Genomic DNA, 18294 nt, shown 5'->3' on the forward strand with positions numbered 1-18294 from the left:
CGGAAGACACTTGCGGTAAATGAACAAGTCGAATGAAGAGAGACAGAGGCGGTTCTTGACGATGCAGTAAATCCCTATCCGAAACCAAGGACCATTCAGGATCAAGGTGTCGCTGTCGTGTTGACGGATGATCGGGGAGGATAGGAAGGTGAAGTCAGATGAAAAGTCGCCGAAGTCCTCAGTTGGGAAGTCTCTTCTATCATTCAGTGAATGAAGAAGGGGGGAGGTGTGCCACAGACTACTCTCGTGAGAAAATAATCCTTGGTCCCGACGGCAAGTATGCTGAAGATGGCGGATGGAGGGCGATGATCCGATGATCCAGCTCGAGAGATATCGTAGCTAATACCAAACAAGGGTTAAGATAAGGTACGAGTCGTTCTTCCTTACGATTTGTCCTTCGCAGGGGTGTGAGAGCGCACGCAAGAAAGAGAATCGGCCGATGATGCTTGGAGAGAGAGAAAGCAAGGCGAATGACGAGCTTCAAAGAAGAGAGTGCTCAGAGGACGTTCTCAGCGATGGAGGAAATCGATATACGATGACAGTAGCTCTTCAGGTTGGAAAAACGAAAGGCATCGATGATCAAGAAAGATGCAAAGGAAGAGTCGTGTCGCGATGTTGAGAAGTGGAAAGAAAGATAAAGTAGCTGCTGCACAGTGCCTGAACCACAGCGTTTGCGTGAAGCTAGAAACTGTGTCGACAATAGGCGGACGGTGGATCTTTTCTGAGGTTGAATCTGAGGTTGGTTTGAGCAGTGTCAACAGGCTGCAGCCGTTTGGCGCTACGCGACTGCACAATTCTCAGGCCCGCGTTTACAATAGCGTATTGTAAACAAACGCGTGCATAATTCGAGTCGGAATAGAAATATCGTTTGTGTTCAACATCGGTGTTTTGCTCAGTAGGAGTGTATCGGTCGGTCTGCGATCGCTTCAGGGGGCGTTTTCAGGGGGGAGGTGTCAGGCACTCTTCTCTCAGCCGCACAAAGGGCGCCTAGATAATCCAAGGTTTGCAGACGATGGAGTCTAGTTGGTATACATATATTTAGTTGGTACAAAAAAGTCGGCAGTCCAAAGATGCGATCGCATGGCATCATGTTCAGCATCTCTCAAAGCCCCGCCAACGTTCACGATGTGTTCACATTCTTTCCCGACAAAGGAGCAGCAGGATAACGCCCACATTTCACAAGGGAAAAGACTCCTAGGAGTGACAGACAGGATTTGTCTTACTACTGCTATGCTCTGCGTGGCATGCAATACTGATTCCTTCTGACAGATCCGATCCGGTACCTTGCTACGCACGACACACCCTCTCGCTCGCTACTTTCAAGACCACAAAGACATCGAAACCTCGCTTCTATCCCCTGTTCATTATTCAGGCGCGATTTGAGACGACATGTGCAGTGCAGCGTGTGAAAAGGCCGGTATCGAGACCTCCTCAAGACACACATCATTTGAGGATCGCGCGACGGTTGATCAACATCAAACGAGCGCTGGCTAGCCTCTTCGAACGTGGTAAGATTCAGGTATTCATCGTTCAAGTCTTACAAACTACTCAAGATACTCATACAGGATACAATTCCAACCACACTATTGATACTTCTACGGTCGCTCACTCTCCCTGCTCGCCTGCGTCACGCTATCGGGAGCAACCCAACCCTCAGCCGAGATGCTATCAGGCACGCTCTCGGGCTGATAATAGTCCTCGCCCTTGAACTGAGAGCCTCCAGGCCCGGGAGGGTTCCGTCCGACATTAGCGCGTGTCGCCTCCTGGCCCTGAGATGCGATATCTCCAGCACTGCCCAAGCCAGATGTCTGGGGCACGCGACCGCCGACAACATCGTTGTCGTTCTGGCCGCCCTGCTGCTGGTACGACTGGTTAAGCTTATCTATAGGGCCTCCCTCGCCTTCATACTGCTCTCCACGAGCTTGTCTACTAAGCGTAAGTTACTACCATTTAAAAGAGAGCGAGTGTACTTACCGGCCTCGGTCATCAAGGATACCGCCCTCACTAGGAGGGATGCGCTTGTTGTAGCCTCGGTTCATGCTAAGCTCATCGCCAAACTCGACCTGAGCTCCCTCAAACTGATTCTCAGCACGGGGATTCACGCCAGCATTGTCCGCATCTTGACGTCGGGCGTTGCCGGTCTTGGCCTGATAAGTGTTCAGGTCCTGCTCGGCCTGCTTTGCGATCTGTTCGTAGTTGGACATTGTGGATGTGGTAAGTGCGCTTTTTTCTTTGTGTAATGAATAAAGTGTTGAGGATGATGAATCTGATCCATTCAGCTCTAGAAGCAGTCTCTTGTTGGCTATTTGTAGTGATTGCGGTCGAAATGATGTCATCTATATGATTTCATTCTTTCGTCGATGATTTCATCACCGCGATGAAAATGTGGAACTAGTACCAGAGACCGCCCCCAGCAGCCTGAATCTAACATGTTTCTCAGAATATCATGGATCTCGAAAGAATTATTATCTGCTGCCACGTCTTCTATGGATCTTGATGAGGGTTGGCTCCAAGAATGCGAAGCTGCTGATGGCGCATCAAGCCTGAGAGGAGTCTCTTTGACCTGATTGACAACATGACCCGGATAACTAGAGACATCGCCAATATCACCATGACCGACTAGAGAGGGCAATTATAGCAAGGAAATATGACGTGCTAGGATAAACGACTTCGGTGCGAACCGGAACAGAGTCGAAGTCGGCAACAGACTGGCGCAGCGCAAGAACATATTCCCACCGGGAGGGATCACGTCGATCGATGGCAGCGACAATGTCAATGAGATTGAAGCCACCACAATGGCCGATAAGAACATCTCATCTAGCAAGTCGAGAAAGCTCAACATATCGCTCACCTCAAACACCAAGGCGACCGGAAACAATTTCGACGCACGCAAGGTTCAGAGCGTGATCCTGATTCGAACCCACCCGTTCCTAGGTATACATAGGACTAGATTTCGAGCCCTCCTATCAACATAAGACCGGCGAGGGGATAAGTTAAGAAGCTGGAAGATATTACCGTTTAACCGATTGACGTGGAACGTAGGGTGCCCCTGAGATCCCTCCAAGGCTGCACCATTTGCGGTGTTCCAGGACGCAGCAGCTGAGGTGTCGTAGATGTCTCTCATAGCTCCCAATACATCGTTAGATATCTATGTTATCATTGACATCCAGCGCTGATAGTTCCTTGGTTGGTTCCCTGTGTGGTTGGTGTTAGGTTACGAACGGTCAGGCTAGACGGAGCCAGCTCTTTTAACCCCACTCAGACTGTATGACGAGTCATGATAAAAAGTATATAAAATTTATAGTTGCTATCTTCTGAATTTATCACATCTTTTCAACTAATCTTAGACGAGAATGGTTCTTTGATCCGGGTGGACGGTCCTTCGAGGTCGGGGTCTGGCAACAGACCAGCAGCCATCCCCTCCCATTCATGTACGATCTTCTGGCTCAGTTAACCTATCAAGGACCGGGCTTCCCATTCATGTACAATTACCATCCGTAGCCCCCTTCCATACGTATATGACTCCGGTCGACCAAAGGACGCAGTCTTCGACCGAAATACGACAAACTGGCAGAGGTCGGTGCTTAGTCGTCTGCCCTCACTGGCATCGTGCCAGCCAACGATTCGATCGATTCTGGGAAGTGCTTTGGCTGCTTCCGGCGTGACAGGACACTTTCCCCGATTGGCAAGTATGCGCTGAACGGTATACGAGCCCATAAAGGCTTGGTACTTGCTCTTGAGCATTCCCTTTTTTGTCGCATTCCCTTTATTGATTGAAGCATGGTGTTTGTCGGATTGCAGGTGAGTGCTCTGGCAGGTCGACAACTGCTTCTTCGCCGGAGGCACCTTTGTGGGAGGTGCCTCTGTGGCCTGGCGCTTGGTCTTCGTAGCCACCGTTAGGCTACTGAAGTGGGAAGTGATGGCGTAAAGGGGGCTGTACCCCTTGGAGACTGCATCTTCCATGTTTGCTACCAGAGCCGGAACTTTTGCCAGGAGTCGAGGGAACAGCTCCTTGAGTAGAGGGATCGTCACGAGGTCAACACCATCGCTCTCTCGTCGCTGGAGAGCCTTCCACATGCTGTGATCGGTAACTTGGCCCACCATGGCCTTGAGGCTGCTATGTGTTCGGTCTTGAGTAACCATTGCGCGATACTCAAAAAAGGTGTGTTTGTGGATCTCAACACCAGCCATTTCACAGGCGGCGATGTAGATCACATCCCAAAGGCACCCCGACGAAGGCTGTCGTTGCGGAAGGCGTATTGACCATGGAACGATCGGAAAATAACTCGACGAACTTGGCGAGAGGCGTCCATGGCGATGAAGATGTGGGGGACGTTGCCGGACATTTCTTCTTCGACGGCGCTGCGCCCACTGTACCTGATCTTGCAGACCTCCACTGCGTGTCCCTTCATACAAGCTTGTAGTGGACTTGTAATTGCCTGAGCGAAAACCCCTGGGATTGAAGGATGGAGCAAGTGTCGGAAAATTGTGCTTCTCCTATCACAATAATGATCCGGCTTTCCTGCAACAAGTCGCTTGCGAACTTGATGCATGCTTGTTCAATCCTCGGCCAATTGGTGGACTCGTCCTTCCAGTCTGGGCTCGATTTTGGATCGCACTTCATTCGGATTGGAATCACATTGAAAGTGAGGACGGAAGGGTTCAGCCCAATCTTGACCTTTACGACATGTTAGATGAGATAACACCGAAAATGACAACAACGCAAACATACTTGTTGGGTTCTAAGGCATGGGTTGTCCGGGTCCATGACATGCGAGTACTTTGTATTGCGGGACGTCGTTGTCGGGTGTAAGTAACGCCCGCATTGCGCTCTCGACGTCCCTTGAAAATCCGCGGGAAGAAATAATTCTCACGCCAGGTCGTACTCATGGTGCCGCCAATGCTGGGATGTCAACCTCCCCGTTGGAAACCTCCTGGATCTCCTGACAAAGTTGATCCAGCCTCTCTTTCACTATTGGACAATGCACGTCCCAATCCTTGCGGTCTTGTACGCCGTGAAACGCATCAAGGGGGGTGAGCGACTTGTCGGCGGGAGCAGTTGGCTGGGAGAGAAAATTCAAGAGTTTTTCCTTAATGGAGCTTGCTGCCACCCGAGAGAGAAGAAGTCCAGCGTATGTCTTCTCCGTTGTCGTTATCCCTAGCGCTCTCGCCGTGAGTTCAACGTGGTGCGAGAGTGGTTGGTTATCATTAGGAACATCGTCTTCATCCTCGGCGAACTGGAACTGCGACTCAAGAAGTTGAAGATTTCCGAAATTTTGAAAAGAGAGTTAAACAGTACGTGAAATTGTCGTTCACATTGGACCTGCTGGTGCTGCCATTGCTGGCATGTCGACTTGTCCGCTGGGAATTCGCTTGATTTCTGAGCGGTGCACTCGGCCAGATGCGCCAGGACTCCATCACTCTCTCATCGTTGCAACGTTTTCCGCATATTGTAGTCGGGAAACTTTCCCGTCGCGCCGGTCAAGCATGTGCAGCGCAATCAAACCATTTGCTGGCAAGTTGAGTTGTTAGTGTGGAAGTATGTTCGCTGATGAAATTGATGAGGAGGGTGATGTTTGTTTCCTCAACGTTCCCGCGTCGTTGATGCGAGGGAAGGCACCATGTGGCTAAACTCGGGTGGGTCTGCAGTGGCTGCCACAGGTGAGGCAGGAGCGACCTCCACCCTTGCAACCGCAACACCACAACCTGACTCGAAAAACTTCGTGATCTTGACAGATAGGTAATCATTTCAAGACCTTCAATCTTTCGTACGGGTTCTTCTTGTTCATGCTTTCACATCTGAATGGCCTTCGATAAACCTCAGTCATGTGATAAGATACAGAATTCCTCTGATGGAACACGTTTTGTCGTGCACGAAGGAAGGGATGAGTACAAACTTAGGAGTAGTTAGTCATAAAATAAAAACTAAATCATCATAAGAATAGAGTAGATACTCATAAAATAAAGAGGAGATGATCATAATCTATGACCATCTGTAGATGGGACATGCGTGCTTCGGCCACCAGAACGTACGCCTCAGATCGAGCTATCAACACATCGATAGCCGAGAGTCTCTTTGATGTCCTCTCAATTTTATGTGAATCCCTACAGCTGTTCATTCAGGTTCATATTGTCTTCCGTCTTGGTCCTCAATCCTTCCTCCTCGAAGCTGTTGCTATTCAGCAGCAACATGCCCCATTTCCTTCACAAAGCCCATTGACCCAGCGAGGGAAGAGGTGCTACGTCAATCCCCTTTGAAAATCGAGGGCAGAGCACATCAAAGCCGTGTCGCATCCCATCTGAGCACGTAACCGGAACCTCCCGACGTCTACCGTCAGCGCTATTTCAGGACACGAGGCTCAGCAGCACGTAGAAAGGATCAACGGGAACTACGCGATTACAGGACCAACACTGAACTCAACTCCTCGATAATATATAGAGGCCTCCTGTATGTAGAGGCGATGCCAAGAGTATTTACGATATCGTCAGCGGACCAAGAGACGATCTGCACCGACACGCAAAAGGCTTGCCGATTCCCGACGCCAAGATCTTGGACTGGGGCGTCCGGCCTGTGGTTGGAAGTGGTGTCATCGCTGCTTGGGCGGTAACGTCTCGTGTCAAGTTTGTGCAATGATCAGATGGCGACGTTGGAAGGTGTGCTACAGTGAAAAAAGTCTTGGTTGGCATCCATTAGGAAGGGTTTCAATGCGTTGGATGCAGGCCACTTGGCATGTTATGCCAATAAGAGTTAAAGACCACACACGCTCGACTCGGTCAAGAGCGACCAGAAACAACACATCTTGCGAATGTCTGTGAACAAGTAAGAAACGCATTGCATATTTGACAATGCTTTATTTCATACCAGCCTTCAACAGTGGAAACCCTTCGTTGCATTTTCTCATGGCATAGGGTAGCTTTGCCACGTGGAGTCGATAACCGACTGGGTCCTCTGACAAGGCGATTCTTGCGAGGCATGAAACTTCAATGAGACATTCCTTCTTCCTTCGCCCAATATTCACAGCCCTTTGATTGGAAAACATATTCATTTCTTAATATTATTATTATCATAAGAGTTAGGTGGCTAGGAGCACCATCTCTGTCCCCCAGCTCAACCAAAATGATCAACACGCGATCAAGACATACACATCCACAGCCAAGCCGTCGTAGAGATCCATAACTCTGATATTCCCTATTGCCTCGTTTCATATATACCCGAGTCATTGCGTAGATTCCGTTCGTCTCCTAGAAACGCATGATTTGATCTTGCATCATGGGAAATCCAAGTTTCCCTAATTCAACGGTCAAGGCCATAAGCAACCATAACACTCCCAAGAACACCGTGAAACCCCTTGGAGAGGAACCCTCTCCTGGATGGTATAGTACAGTTATTAAAAAGATTCAAAGCCATCCCCATGTCATGCCCGCCTTTTATTACTTCGTTAAGCATTTCATTCGGCGTCAGGTGCACCCATCAGGTCCCTCTCGGACACGAAGAAGTCCTTCTTCTCGTCCATGAACTGTCGGTGGAAAGTCTCGAGCAACACACCAGGGAGCTGCTGGCCGATGGCCACCTTGATGTGGTCCTTCTTTCCGGTCCAGAGATGCTTGATGAACTTGCCATCGCATCCCGAGCGGCTCTCTGGGAAGCCGTTGGCCTCAGTGCACTTGAGCTCCTTGATGTCCTTGGGGTAATCGTAGCGGATGTAGGTACCGAAGCCACCCTGGTCAGTAGGCTTTCCGGGGCGGTTCTTTCGGAAATCGACACACTCGGGGTGCTTGCCGCCCTCGTTGGGGCAGTCCTCCCACTCCTTAAGGATCTCGAACGTCTTCTCGTTGTTCTGGAGAATGATGAAACCAGTGTTGAGATAAACCTTTCCAAACTTATCCTGGTTGTTCTTGGCGTTGGGATCGGCAGCGAGGGCCATCGAGTTGGTGTCGGGGTGAAGCTGCCAGTAGTTCATGAGCCACTCGAAGGGGAGGTCGAGGCGGTTGAAGATGGCATCAGAGTCGAGGAAGATGCAGGCCTTGTGCTTCTTGAGGATCTTGGTCAGGATCGGGGGCTTCTTCCACGAGTTGCGGCGGTCCTCAAAGGGATCGGTAATGTCGACATAGTAGTACTTGTAACCGTGGATCTTGGCTGGTAAGAATTAGCAACAAGAGCAGAGTTTCGGGACAAGGGCAAAACGCACAGTAAACCCAGTGGTTCAAGACACCGGCGGACAGACCGTGAACCTCGGAGCCGCGGTCCCAGCTCATCAAATCGGGGGAGAAGATCTGGCCGGGTTCGTTGAAAGGTCGGTTGTCGAGATCAATGATGCACAGGTCCTCGCCAACGAGCTCAGTCCACTTGGGGTCGGCGGGCAGCTCGAAGGGGAACGCGCCAAAGGCCGCGTATGTGGGAGTAGTAGGACCGACCGAAGGCCTCATGATGTACTTCAGGTAGTAATCGCCCAGCTCGGTCGAAGCGTTGGAAGGGTGATCGGGCTTGGAGAAAGCGCCATGAGGCTCCTCAACGACGGTGTCGGTATCGGTCCTGTAGATTCCATTCTGTTAGCCGCCAGATCAACCTAGATCAGTCGCAAAAGGATGAGAACTCACACATCAGCAGGAGGCTCCCACTTATCCAAGTGGTTGTAGGCAAGGCCAACAAAAGCCACGAGGAAGATGATGGTGGCGGCCATTAAGGCCGTCGACCGATTTGTACGCACTTGTCCGAACATGGTCGCAATAACCGCCTCTGTCGCAGACTTGAATGACTGGAGAGAGAGAATGGGGATTGCGATGCGTGCTGCGATACGAGCCGTGCAGTTAAAAAGAGGGACGAAGAAATACGAACGAAGCGAAGCGGACCGGGTGGGAAGAAGAGAGCGAGTGGATGGCGCCGACGAGGACACGCAATAAAAATCAACCCGAAGCGCGGCGCGACGTTTGGCGGGCCAAGCAAATTACCAGGGGGTCGAAGAAGAGAAGAGAAGACAGACGGAGACTGGGGACGGTGAGGGAAGGAGGAAGTGAAAAATGAACAGAATAAAGGGACAAGGTTCAGATAAGGCTCCTCTTGCTGGGATTAATTAAATCTGAACAGGGGAAGGGGGGGGGGCAAAGGACGAGGGGGCCCGGGGGGGAGGATGATGATGAGAGGAAGAAGCGAGTTGATTTTGGCTTGTGGAGTGAAGGAAGGAGCGCCCGGCGGACTTGACCTCTCAACTCAAGCAAGGACCGTGGACCATGCGCTACGGAACCACCCACAGCCTAGCGACAGACAGCAAGGCAACTGCAAGTGCAAGGCAGGAACGCCCCAAACGCTTTTTGGAAGGGGGGCGGGTGGCGACCTGGCGAATGGCGTGGCACGAAACAGCAGCAGACCTCTCACTCGGGAAGGAAGGAAGCGGAAGGCGGGTCAAGGCATGGATGAGATGGGCATGGGATGGGCATGGAGTCAACTTGGCGAATGTTTGGAGGTGGCGATTTGACTTGTTCCCTAGTGAATCAGGGGGAGCACGTCTCCTTTTTCGCTGGCCTCGGCGAGGTGGACACTTTGCTCCATCCATCCTCATTCAGCGCTGGATAAACCCCCTGAACATTCAGGCTCAAGTGCTGGAAGACAGACGGCTCTTGGTGGCTGACTCAGCCCTGTAGACCAGCCACTGACTGCGCTGTTGGGCTCCATCGTGAGACAAAAAGGAGAAGCTTGAATTATGGTTTATCACCTTGTATCATCTCTCCGAGAAGATCCCACTGAACAATTTCGACATTGCAATTTCCAAGGCCTTTTTCCCCGCAGACTTGCATCTCTGATAGGGGGCAAGAACTCATTTCTTCAAATCTGTGCCAAACATTGGATGGCAAGCCCAGCACGCGCTTGCATGGCCCCGGCCTTGATTGCATTCTCGTCTGACCAATCAGGATGAGGCTTATGGGTGCACTTTGGCTGCAACGTCGGCCATGGCGGAGATGAGGCTTGGCCTTTTTTTTTCTTCGATGCAGACCAAGAGGATCTGATGCCATTCCGGTAAGAGGTGCAGTTTCCTCCCCCAGGAAATTCAGGAGGCGATGAATTATTGTAGCCCCTACCTTCAAAAAGAATGATGATCATTGTTCTGAGGCATTTAGTATCCCTTGAAAAGGTAGAATCTCGGCGGCACGCCATTCTCAAAGTCTTGGTCTCCCTGCAATAATGCCGTAAGCCGCATTGCTTCCCGAGAACACGCTCCCCTGCATCGCAAAACTCGAAGCCTTGACTCGGTTATAAAAATCGAGATCAGCGAGAAAAAGGCCTGATCGTTTCAGAATCTTCAAGCCTCATGGTTAACTGCAATGAATTTGGGCCTTGCGGCTGACAAGCATCATTCTCCAGACCCACGGTGCCACGGTCTTCATCCATCCATCTCAGCCCTTCCAGGGGGTCCTCGCAAACCAACACGATTTCTGATGTCAGCAAGCTGAGCGGGGACTTTCCTCCTCCTTCCTCCCCCCTTCCCTTCGCGTCAGCGCTTCCCGTAGCGCCTGGGCCGCGTCTCACTGGATCAATGCAATGCGAGCCTAGCGTGGGATAGAGAATTTGCTGATCACCAACTCTCTTTTCATCTCGCAGGGGAGTGAAACTGGGTAGGAAGTGGCCCGGTCAGCGCTAGGCCATTTACGGTCAAGAGTCACGATGCGACGTTATCGCCATCATCTTGTCACCTTCGCTGTCGGTTAACGTAATTCGCTTGGATGCACCGGTCTCGTATCTGGTCTGGGCATCGTGATATACCATCACAAGTCTCCTGCCTTCAACTCGTATATAGAATAACTCTTGCTCTTCCGCGTGTTGAGCCTCTTGGCGTGTTCGAACTGGTTCTGCAGCTGTCAACGGAGATGGCGTTGTTCGTCTCCTCCTTCAAAGCCATCGCGTCGCTTGTCCCGGCAATGAAACTTTCCACCGAGCAACCCGTCCACTCCGTATCCTTGGCCTCGAAAACCCAATTCAGATCTTACCTATCCCGAGGACCAAAGTTCTCGGGGAGCGCAGAATAGATACTTTTCGGGAATGACTTCATCTCGAACCACAAAAATGCCAAGCCGGATCCCGCCAACTCGTGATAAAGCCCGGCTATGCCGCCTGCAGGTAATTAAACTCGTCGTCCCTTTTTCGCCGCAGGGAGCTCCTTGCCCCTCATGGTACAGTATCTGGACGTATCTTAACTGGAGACGGGGACGCGGAGACCTGTCTCTGGTCGCCTGTGTTTCCGATTCATTGGCTGCTCTCTGTCATCCCATGTTTCGCATCAAGATCCAGTTCTCTTCCTTCAGGAGCAATACCATACCAGTAAACGGGCCCCCGGATCGTCTCAAGGACTGAGACAAGCGAGCAAGACTTTTGTTTTCCAGGCTCCCTAACAATAGCTGGAAAGCGGTGTAATGAACTTGTCCCGGGGGTTGCCATCGCAGGGTTTTGAGTCAACTGTCACAATAAACCGCCCCATACGAGATAGATGTAATCCCGCTTATCGACCATTAAGAGGTGATCAAAATAACCAAGCAAGGATAAACGTTTTGGCGCGGACATAGAGGCACGTTCCTTAGTTTTGCTTTCCCCGAGGTTTGCAAGGCCGGGGTACGGATACATGTCCCGGGATTGTATTTGACCAACGAACAAAGCTAGATAACCTGAAGAACTCCCCTGCATGCAATGCATGATCCAGTATATACGTTGTATGTAACCGAGATACAGATATATGTATCAAACTTACCCGGACATAACGCCAGATGTATTGGGTATCAAAGTCCGACGACCTAACTCCCCTGAGCATGTATCCGCCGACACCAATCCCTACCATGCGCCACCTGGTAATCACATAATCTAGTCTCCATGATGATGCTGATGATGCCTGCAATGGAGATACCCCCACTATCGCTGACGGTTGTCGCTCCCAAGCTGAACTCGCGTTCCTCTGGTGGGACGTTTTCCATGATCTCGGCAAAGCAGTTGACGTATACGCCTCCACCTAGCAGACCTTCCCAGAAGATGACGATAAACACAATGTACACCGAGGGAATAAAGAAGTACATCGCGTGTAGGGTTAGAAGGATGAGGTTGGCAACCTGCAAGAACGACGGGAGGTAGAGGTGATGGATGCGAAGGAAGGGTGTCGAGGATCGCGAAATGAAGACACCGAGCTGGTAGAGGAACCCGTAGAACGGGTAGAAGCCGCGGAACTCATCGAAGGGAGACTCATTCAGAGGGAACAGCAGAGTCGGTGCTACTCCTTGGTTGATGGTGTACTCTGCCACGTACACAAGCAACAAAGGGCACATGTATGGGATGAACAGGCCCTTCGCCTTCTTCAGCCTGTCCTTGAGAGTGAGTGGCGCCGACGTGTTGTTGGCAGAGAACGCAGTCGATGCGACAGACGGTCCCGGAGCGAGGAGAGCCGACGAGGCAGTTCCTTGGTCCATGTTGTCCACGTCTTCATCCTCCAGGTCTCGCTCGGGAAGAGCATCATAACCTTTCCGTCTAGTCCCCTCCTTCAAAGGTCCCAGTGGGAGGATGACGAAGAAGCTGATGAACATGATCGCGGGGAAGCACGCCGAGATCAGCAAGCTATCTCTGACGCTTAAACCCCACCAGTCCGTGAACACCACATAGAGCCCCGCGCCAACCAAGCCTGCAGCACCAGTACCAGACCCCCAGCCAGCGAGGCTGATCGGTCCGTAAAAGTGTGTAAGACCCAGGAAGCTCAGCTCTCCGCCTCCAGCACTTATACTCGCGAGGACGACTCCGACAAGTTTAATGGCGACTGATTGTGTTCGGGGAGTCAGGGCCACCATGAGCATGCCGACCGCGGATAGAGCGATGAATATGAGGATACGGATGCGATACGAGATGCGATGGATAAAGTATGGCGCGACGAGCTTCGTGAGGAACGAGGGGAGTACATCGGCAAGGAGGACGACACCTTTCGGAAGCGAACCGACGAGATCTTGAGCGGCCGATAAGATGATGACATACAGGACGTTGTTGATGAGGCCTGGCACATTCCTGATCAGTAGGTTGTTGTAATAGGGGTATTCTCGCCTTACCGAATAGCCAAAAGGCCACAATCACCTTCATATCCCTATGTCCCAGTATAGCCGCAATTTTCGCCTTGTAGACAGCCCATGAAGACGAAGGCGAGCCTGGCATGGGAAGCAGCCCCGACGAAGAAGGTGACGCGCCTGACATGACGACGACGGATAGTTCGCAATCAGCACTCTCGCGATAGGTATGAGAGTGCAACCGACATTGCGCTTGGCGATTGAGGGCGAGAAGGGCTTCAACTCTTCGCTAGGGGGCGTCGTGAAGGGTGTTGGCGATAAGGGTTGTAGGTTTAGCTTGGGGTGGTCACGAGATAAGAGGTCCGTCCTCATGACGTTGATCATGCTGACTCGGGGGTCCGGGAGCCGAGTGGGGCCGACGGGAGCTTGCTGACCGAGATCCCCTGTGGGTTTCACCGAGATCGATCGTCGGTTCCTCGACATGGGGCGAGGCTCGGCATCGCGCAATGGTTACTAAAGACCAAACATCTTGAAACAGTAGTAGCTTCAAGGCATTACTGGGCACGACTGGGTGCGAGAGTGTAGGATAACGCACGCCAGAACGGTAAAGGATATGTTGAATCCTCTCAAAAAATGTGAGTAATTTTAGAAAAGATATCATGAAAAACAACAAAGACATATCCTAAAAAGAGACAATACTTTGTTAATTTTATTATACAACGCCAGCTACCTTGGGAGGAAGATAAGCGAAGGCCTTTGTACTGATGGCTTGTGCGGCTTTCTTTGTGCCCTGTGTTACTAGCATGGCGTCCAGCTAGAGCGTAACTCCTCCACACAGCACTCACCACCGCAAGGGCTGAAAAGCCACTGCTTGGTAAACTCATGGAAGAGAATCCTCACATGGAGAACACAGTACACTAATTCATGAAAAGCTTGGCAAACCAGATTAGAAGGCCCGGGAGACGGAAGGTGGATGTGAATAGCATTGCAGCGACGGGAGGGTGATGGAGCTCTGGTCTACAGCATTAAGGCTTACTGCTGGCATGTGTCTATGATTGCGTCTTTCGCTGCCACTATGTTAACATCGGGTCATGATGTTATGATGTGTTGAAGATCTGCTCTTTATTATAGTTGCGGCCCGGCCCTCGATGGGTTAACTGAGGCTGAAGATCGTGTCTTTTGCTGTTGTGGCTGATGGCTTCTTGTCATCATTACAGGCAATGATAATAATAATAGTTCCCCAATGACGACAACATATCCCAAGGTCCCTCATCAACCCCTATTCCAGCACCCCGCTGGAGATCAGATATTGCCTTTCTTCCTGCTTCCAAATCGACGAGTCTTTCCGTGTTTGTGTCGTTTAACCATGAAGCAATGCCATTTCGTCCGTATTGTCTCTCAACCACTGTAAAGGTGACAGTGTCTCTCGCCCTTTGACGAAGGGCTTCAGCTGGTTCCTGCTTGCGCATTTGCCATCTGGGGAGCGCCATTCGTTTAGACGCTCCAATGCCATCGGCCATGGTCTCCTCGGTCTGCTTCTAGATGTTAGCCCGGAGTTCTGTACATAATGTTCACTTCTCTGACATACCTCCCGAGATGAACCATATCTAGTCCTCCGAAATATCTTTGTAGAATGTATTCCAGGCACAGCCCGTGCTTCAAAGCCATCACCATACCACAGCTTAGGAAACTCAGTATTCATCAGCGAGACCCCAAGACATAAGTCATAGCAGGCGAGGGTCCCCAGGACAGTGGTCCACTGGATCGAGTGTGAGACAGTGCAGACTGAGGTCCGACGGCAGCTATCCCCTCTCAGACGGATTTCCGAATCTGCATAGTGTCGGCCGTTGTATTGTGATGTTTGAGGGAATCAAGCATCTGGTCCCTCCAGAATGTTCTTGACGGGGTGGTACTGGCGGGCGCAATGTACTCTCCGAGCGTCGTCCTCACGTACTCAAAACAGCTCACCATTCTGCCGCAGTTGATCCTGATCGTGTCATAAAGCAGATCAGGATCAACTGCGGCAGAATAGTGAGCTGTTTTGAGTACGTCGAAGCAGTCTCTGTGGAAAGGAAATACGGCCGTTGTGGTGGACTCTTGTGCAAGAAGTATGGTACCCAGGCGTGCGCCAGAAAGGCAAGCAAGCCCATTGGCCTTAGGCCCGATAGCGCACCTGATTGAAAGAGATGTTAGGTCGGTATTCAGGTATCCTGGGGGGTGAGTTACCTATCCTTACCTCCAACTGATCCCACCCTCATCAGGGGCTCCATCGTGACTTTCGTATCTGCGCGATGGCAATACCTGTTTCTCGCTGCCGGCCGCAGTATAGAAACCTGTACCAAGGTGTGTGCCAACAGCCTGGAAATGGCAAGAAGCCTCCACTGGCTTGTGCGTCTGCGCTCACAACGGAGCGCAGAGCCGCCGCGGACCAGAACGTTAATGTTCTCCTGGGAAGCGTCAGTAAGGGGTCCGGCGATGAACAGGTGGAAAATGCACCTTGTTCGCGTCCTTCCGCCGCTGTCGGGACTTTCGTACACCGTCGTTCGGGTACCGTTCGTAGATCAGACCCTGAAAATACTCAAGATTTGTGGGAGCCTCATCGGGCATTGTATGAAGAAGAGATGAAGAAAGAGAAGACAAACAAGAGTGGTGATGATGCAGGAGAGGCAGGAGGAGGAGAAGAAGTGGAAAAAGAGAAGAAAGTGGGAAAGTTGGCCTGAGGCGAGAGGAGCTCCCGTGCCGAAAAATGGGTGAACGCGTTGGATGGATCAGGGAAATTTGGTTGAGGCCGCGCTTTTGTGACCTTGGCTAAGGCTTGGGATCCAGAATGTTCATGCCCTCTCTTTGATGCACGCGCACCTTCGCAGTCCCTGAACACCATCACCCTCACCCTCACCATCACGGCCAACCCAACTCGGTCAGATCAAGCCAGTGTATTCTTTACAACAGAGCAGTTCCATTTGCAATCAATCATCTCCATCCGATGCATACTTGACATCTGTATTCCGTCTGGCCCACCACCGATCCCGATCCCGATCCCCCCCACCATGCCTGTTTATCCTCACGGGGGTGTTTTGTATGTACCCTCACTCTACCACAGCGATGCCTTCAGCTGATCTAGATATCGTCGTTCAGCCTTGGGAAGCCCTAGAATTTGGCACCTGAAGCCTAGGGGAAGAAGAACGCCGAAAAGACGAGGGTGACATCGATGCCAGTCTCGGAAAAAGTCGACAGAGGCGCCCAAGATGCCAGAGACAACAACAGAAGAAGAAGAGCCCGTAACTGCTGGTCCTGGCGATGAAACGGGCGATACACTAAGCCCTAGATCCGCAGCACTGAAGGAGATCGAACGCCAACAAACAGCAGAAGAGAGCAGAGCACCACGAACGATCTCGACACTCAAGCGCGAGGTTGGAACAACGTATACGACGAAGAAGCCATCTAGGGCCCACGTAGGACCTTAGGATGCATATACTGGGATTACTTGTGCAATAAAGAGCAGAGAATAAACATCTGGCGGATCCAAATGAACATAATAGGGGGGTTTACTGGGTGTGTACGGCTACGCCGTGACATATACCCTGGATTCTCGGTGGCTCGACACAGTCATTCTATATTAAACAGAATAACTAGACGTCATAATGACATCTACTGGCTCTCTCTTCATCTCAGCTTTTGGTGCAGCGTAAGGAATCAGTAGGCTGCTGAGGGGTGATGGTTTCAGGGCAATATCCCTCTACCCCCCCGCCCACTCCCCTATTCAACACCATCGCGGTTGGCTTCGTAGGTAGGATTCAGCAATTTTTAGAGCACACAGCTAAATTTCCTCTGCAAAAGCTTCCCAAGACACGTGAGCCCCTGAAATCAAGTCCCTGGTCTGCACGCTCGACCCAGCTCCGTTTCATCGGCTGTGCGGCCGTCTAGACCTGCTGGCACTGTCAACGACCGTCAACGAGCTGTAGGATCTGTCATTGACAGTGCACTCAAAATCTTAGGGTATCTTGACGCGTTTTGTTTATTCCAAATTTCTTCTTCCTCCTACCTCTCTTCATCGACCAACCCCAACTGACCACAATCACCAACACAGTTATTTGGTCACTCCCATTGTTTACTACATCCCATACTCAGCACGTAGAACCCAAATCAGAACTACGACAAGACTCTGAGCATGGATCTATCTCCCGTGTTATTCTTTAATAAGCCGCGCAGAATGCGGCCGACTGAGGACCGAGTCAGGAAGCTTGGGACAGCCGACCGGGCGAAGCGGATTATCCAGTGGGTTATGGGTGAGGAGGAATCCGTTGTGAGTTGTGCCAAAATCACAGAAAGAGATCGCCGGTACTAATCATTGGTATTAGGAGGACCGCACCGACAGCTTTTGTTCGAGTACCGAGCTTTCATCGACATCGATCTCGATCTCGACATTTTGGTTCGAGTACAATGAGGAATACGAATTTTCCCTCACCGAGGAGCTGGCCGACCAGGAAGAGTCCTATGAAAGCTCCGACGAGTTCGAAGATGACTTGATTACTATCGTCAACGGCGAAACCTACTACTACAGCAGCTTGGCCTTGGCTTTTTTCGCCGACTTTGCGCCAGTGTTTGAACACGAGGCGCTGCTTTCACGGGTCTTCGACCCGGAGGAATCTGAGGAGGAAGAATCCACCTCGGATGACCATTCCAGTTGGAATGGTCTGCACAGGGACGAGATTTTTCTCATTGATCTCTATGATACAAGCTTATGGTCGGGCCTGGTTTGGGAGTGAGCTGTTGTACTGGCGGTAGAGACTAAAGGGTAAGGAGGAATGACGTTTGCACGTATCTCGTCACATGGAAGCAGAGATTGGTTTGATCGTTATCAGATTGCCTAGCACCACTGCTCTTTGCTATCATGGCATAGATGCTTGGGAAATGTAAATACGTCACACCTGGTTGGGCAAGCAAGCTGGGGATGTCAACAATGGAGGCTTGTGGTCAGTCTCAAAAGGGACAATACCAGAGGGTATCTATTGTTCACAAAAGAATGTTTACTTGTTCAGTACGTGATTTTTTGTATTATTACTATTCAGGTTATATCCAACCAGGCGTTAGACTGCCTCTCCATTCATTGCTAGTGACCGCCAGATGTGGAAAATTAATCACGACCTGATCCAAACGAATACACTTGCGGCCTGGTCACGCATTTATTCTTCTTCTCCCCTCGTTTTCTTCTTCTCTTTCTTTCTTCCTCATCATTCTTCGCCACACTCACCAGCGACGACATCCACCCCGACA

General features: G+C 51.0%; 6 protein-coding genes across 6 annotated transcripts; 1 reads left to right on the forward strand and 5 right to left on the reverse strand.

The window, feature by feature from the left end:
* Positions 1–1495: 1495 nt before the first annotated feature.
* On the reverse strand, positions 1496–2257 carry NECHADRAFT_102855 (uncharacterized protein). The gene is made up of 2 exons (XM_003039982.1): positions 1975–2257; positions 1496–1926 (listed from the first exon to the last, which is right to left on the reverse strand). The coding sequence occupies exons 1-2, from the start codon at positions 2202–2204 to the stop codon at positions 1596–1598; spliced, it is 561 nt and encodes a 186-aa protein (XP_003040028.1). The 5' UTR covers positions 2205–2257; the 3' UTR covers positions 1496–1595.
* A 1193-nt stretch (positions 2258–3450) lies between these two features.
* Positions 3451–4346, reverse strand: NECHADRAFT_85651 (uncharacterized protein; the record flags this gene model as incomplete). The annotated part of the gene is made up of 2 exons (XM_003039983.1): positions 3451–4239; positions 4296–4346. The coding sequence occupies 2 exons, from the start codon at positions 4344–4346 to the stop codon at positions 3451–3453; spliced, it is 840 nt and encodes a 279-aa protein (XP_003040029.1).
* Positions 4347–7448: 3102 nt separating this feature from the next.
* Positions 7449–8720, reverse strand: NECHADRAFT_106414 (uncharacterized protein; the record flags this gene model as incomplete). The annotated part of the gene is made up of 3 exons (XM_003039984.1): positions 7449–8137; positions 8190–8547; positions 8601–8720. The coding sequence occupies 3 exons, from the start codon at positions 8718–8720 to the stop codon at positions 7449–7451; spliced, it is 1167 nt and encodes a 388-aa protein (XP_003040030.1).
* Positions 8721–11778: 3058 nt separating this feature from the next.
* Positions 11779–13168, reverse strand: NECHADRAFT_50333 (uncharacterized protein; the record flags this gene model as incomplete). The annotated part of the gene is made up of 2 exons (XM_003039985.1): positions 11779–13013; positions 13066–13168. 2 exons carry the CDS (start codon positions 13166–13168, stop codon positions 11779–11781), a joined length of 1338 nt encoding a protein of 445 aa, XP_003040031.1.
* Positions 13169–14832: 1664 nt separating this feature from the next.
* Positions 14833–15627, reverse strand: NECHADRAFT_85654 (uncharacterized protein; the record flags this gene model as incomplete). Its single annotated transcript, XM_003039986.1, has 4 exons — positions 14833–15193; positions 15257–15353; positions 15425–15467; positions 15517–15627. 4 exons carry the CDS (start codon positions 15625–15627, stop codon positions 14833–14835), a joined length of 612 nt encoding a protein of 203 aa, XP_003040032.1.
* Positions 15628–17230: 1603 nt separating this feature from the next.
* On the forward strand, positions 17231–17786 carry NECHADRAFT_85655 (uncharacterized protein; the record flags this gene model as incomplete). The annotated part of the gene is made up of 2 exons (XM_003039777.1): positions 17231–17323; positions 17379–17786. The coding sequence occupies 2 exons, from the start codon at positions 17231–17233 to the stop codon at positions 17784–17786; spliced, it is 501 nt and encodes a 166-aa protein (XP_003039823.1).
* Positions 17787–18294: the final 508 nt, after the last annotated feature.

The sequence above is a fragment of the Fusarium vanettenii genome (assembly GCF_000151355.1).
Source record: "Fusarium vanettenii 77-13-4 chromosome 10 genomic scaffold NECHAsca_82_chr10_2_0, whole genome shotgun sequence".
NCBI lineage: Eukaryota > Fungi > Ascomycota > Sordariomycetes > Hypocreales > Nectriaceae > Fusarium > Fusarium vanettenii.

Excerpts from the sequence above, each read along its gene's own strand:
- NECHADRAFT_102855 (XM_003039982.1), bottom strand. The coding sequence starts at position 2,204 with ATGTCCAACTACGAACAGATCGCAAAGCAGGCCGAGCAGGACCTGAAC. Across the intron at positions 1,927-1,974 it reads ATCCTTGATGACCGAGGCCG|ACAAGCTCGTGGAGAGCAGT; the intron begins GTAAGTACACTC and ends TACGCTTAGTAG.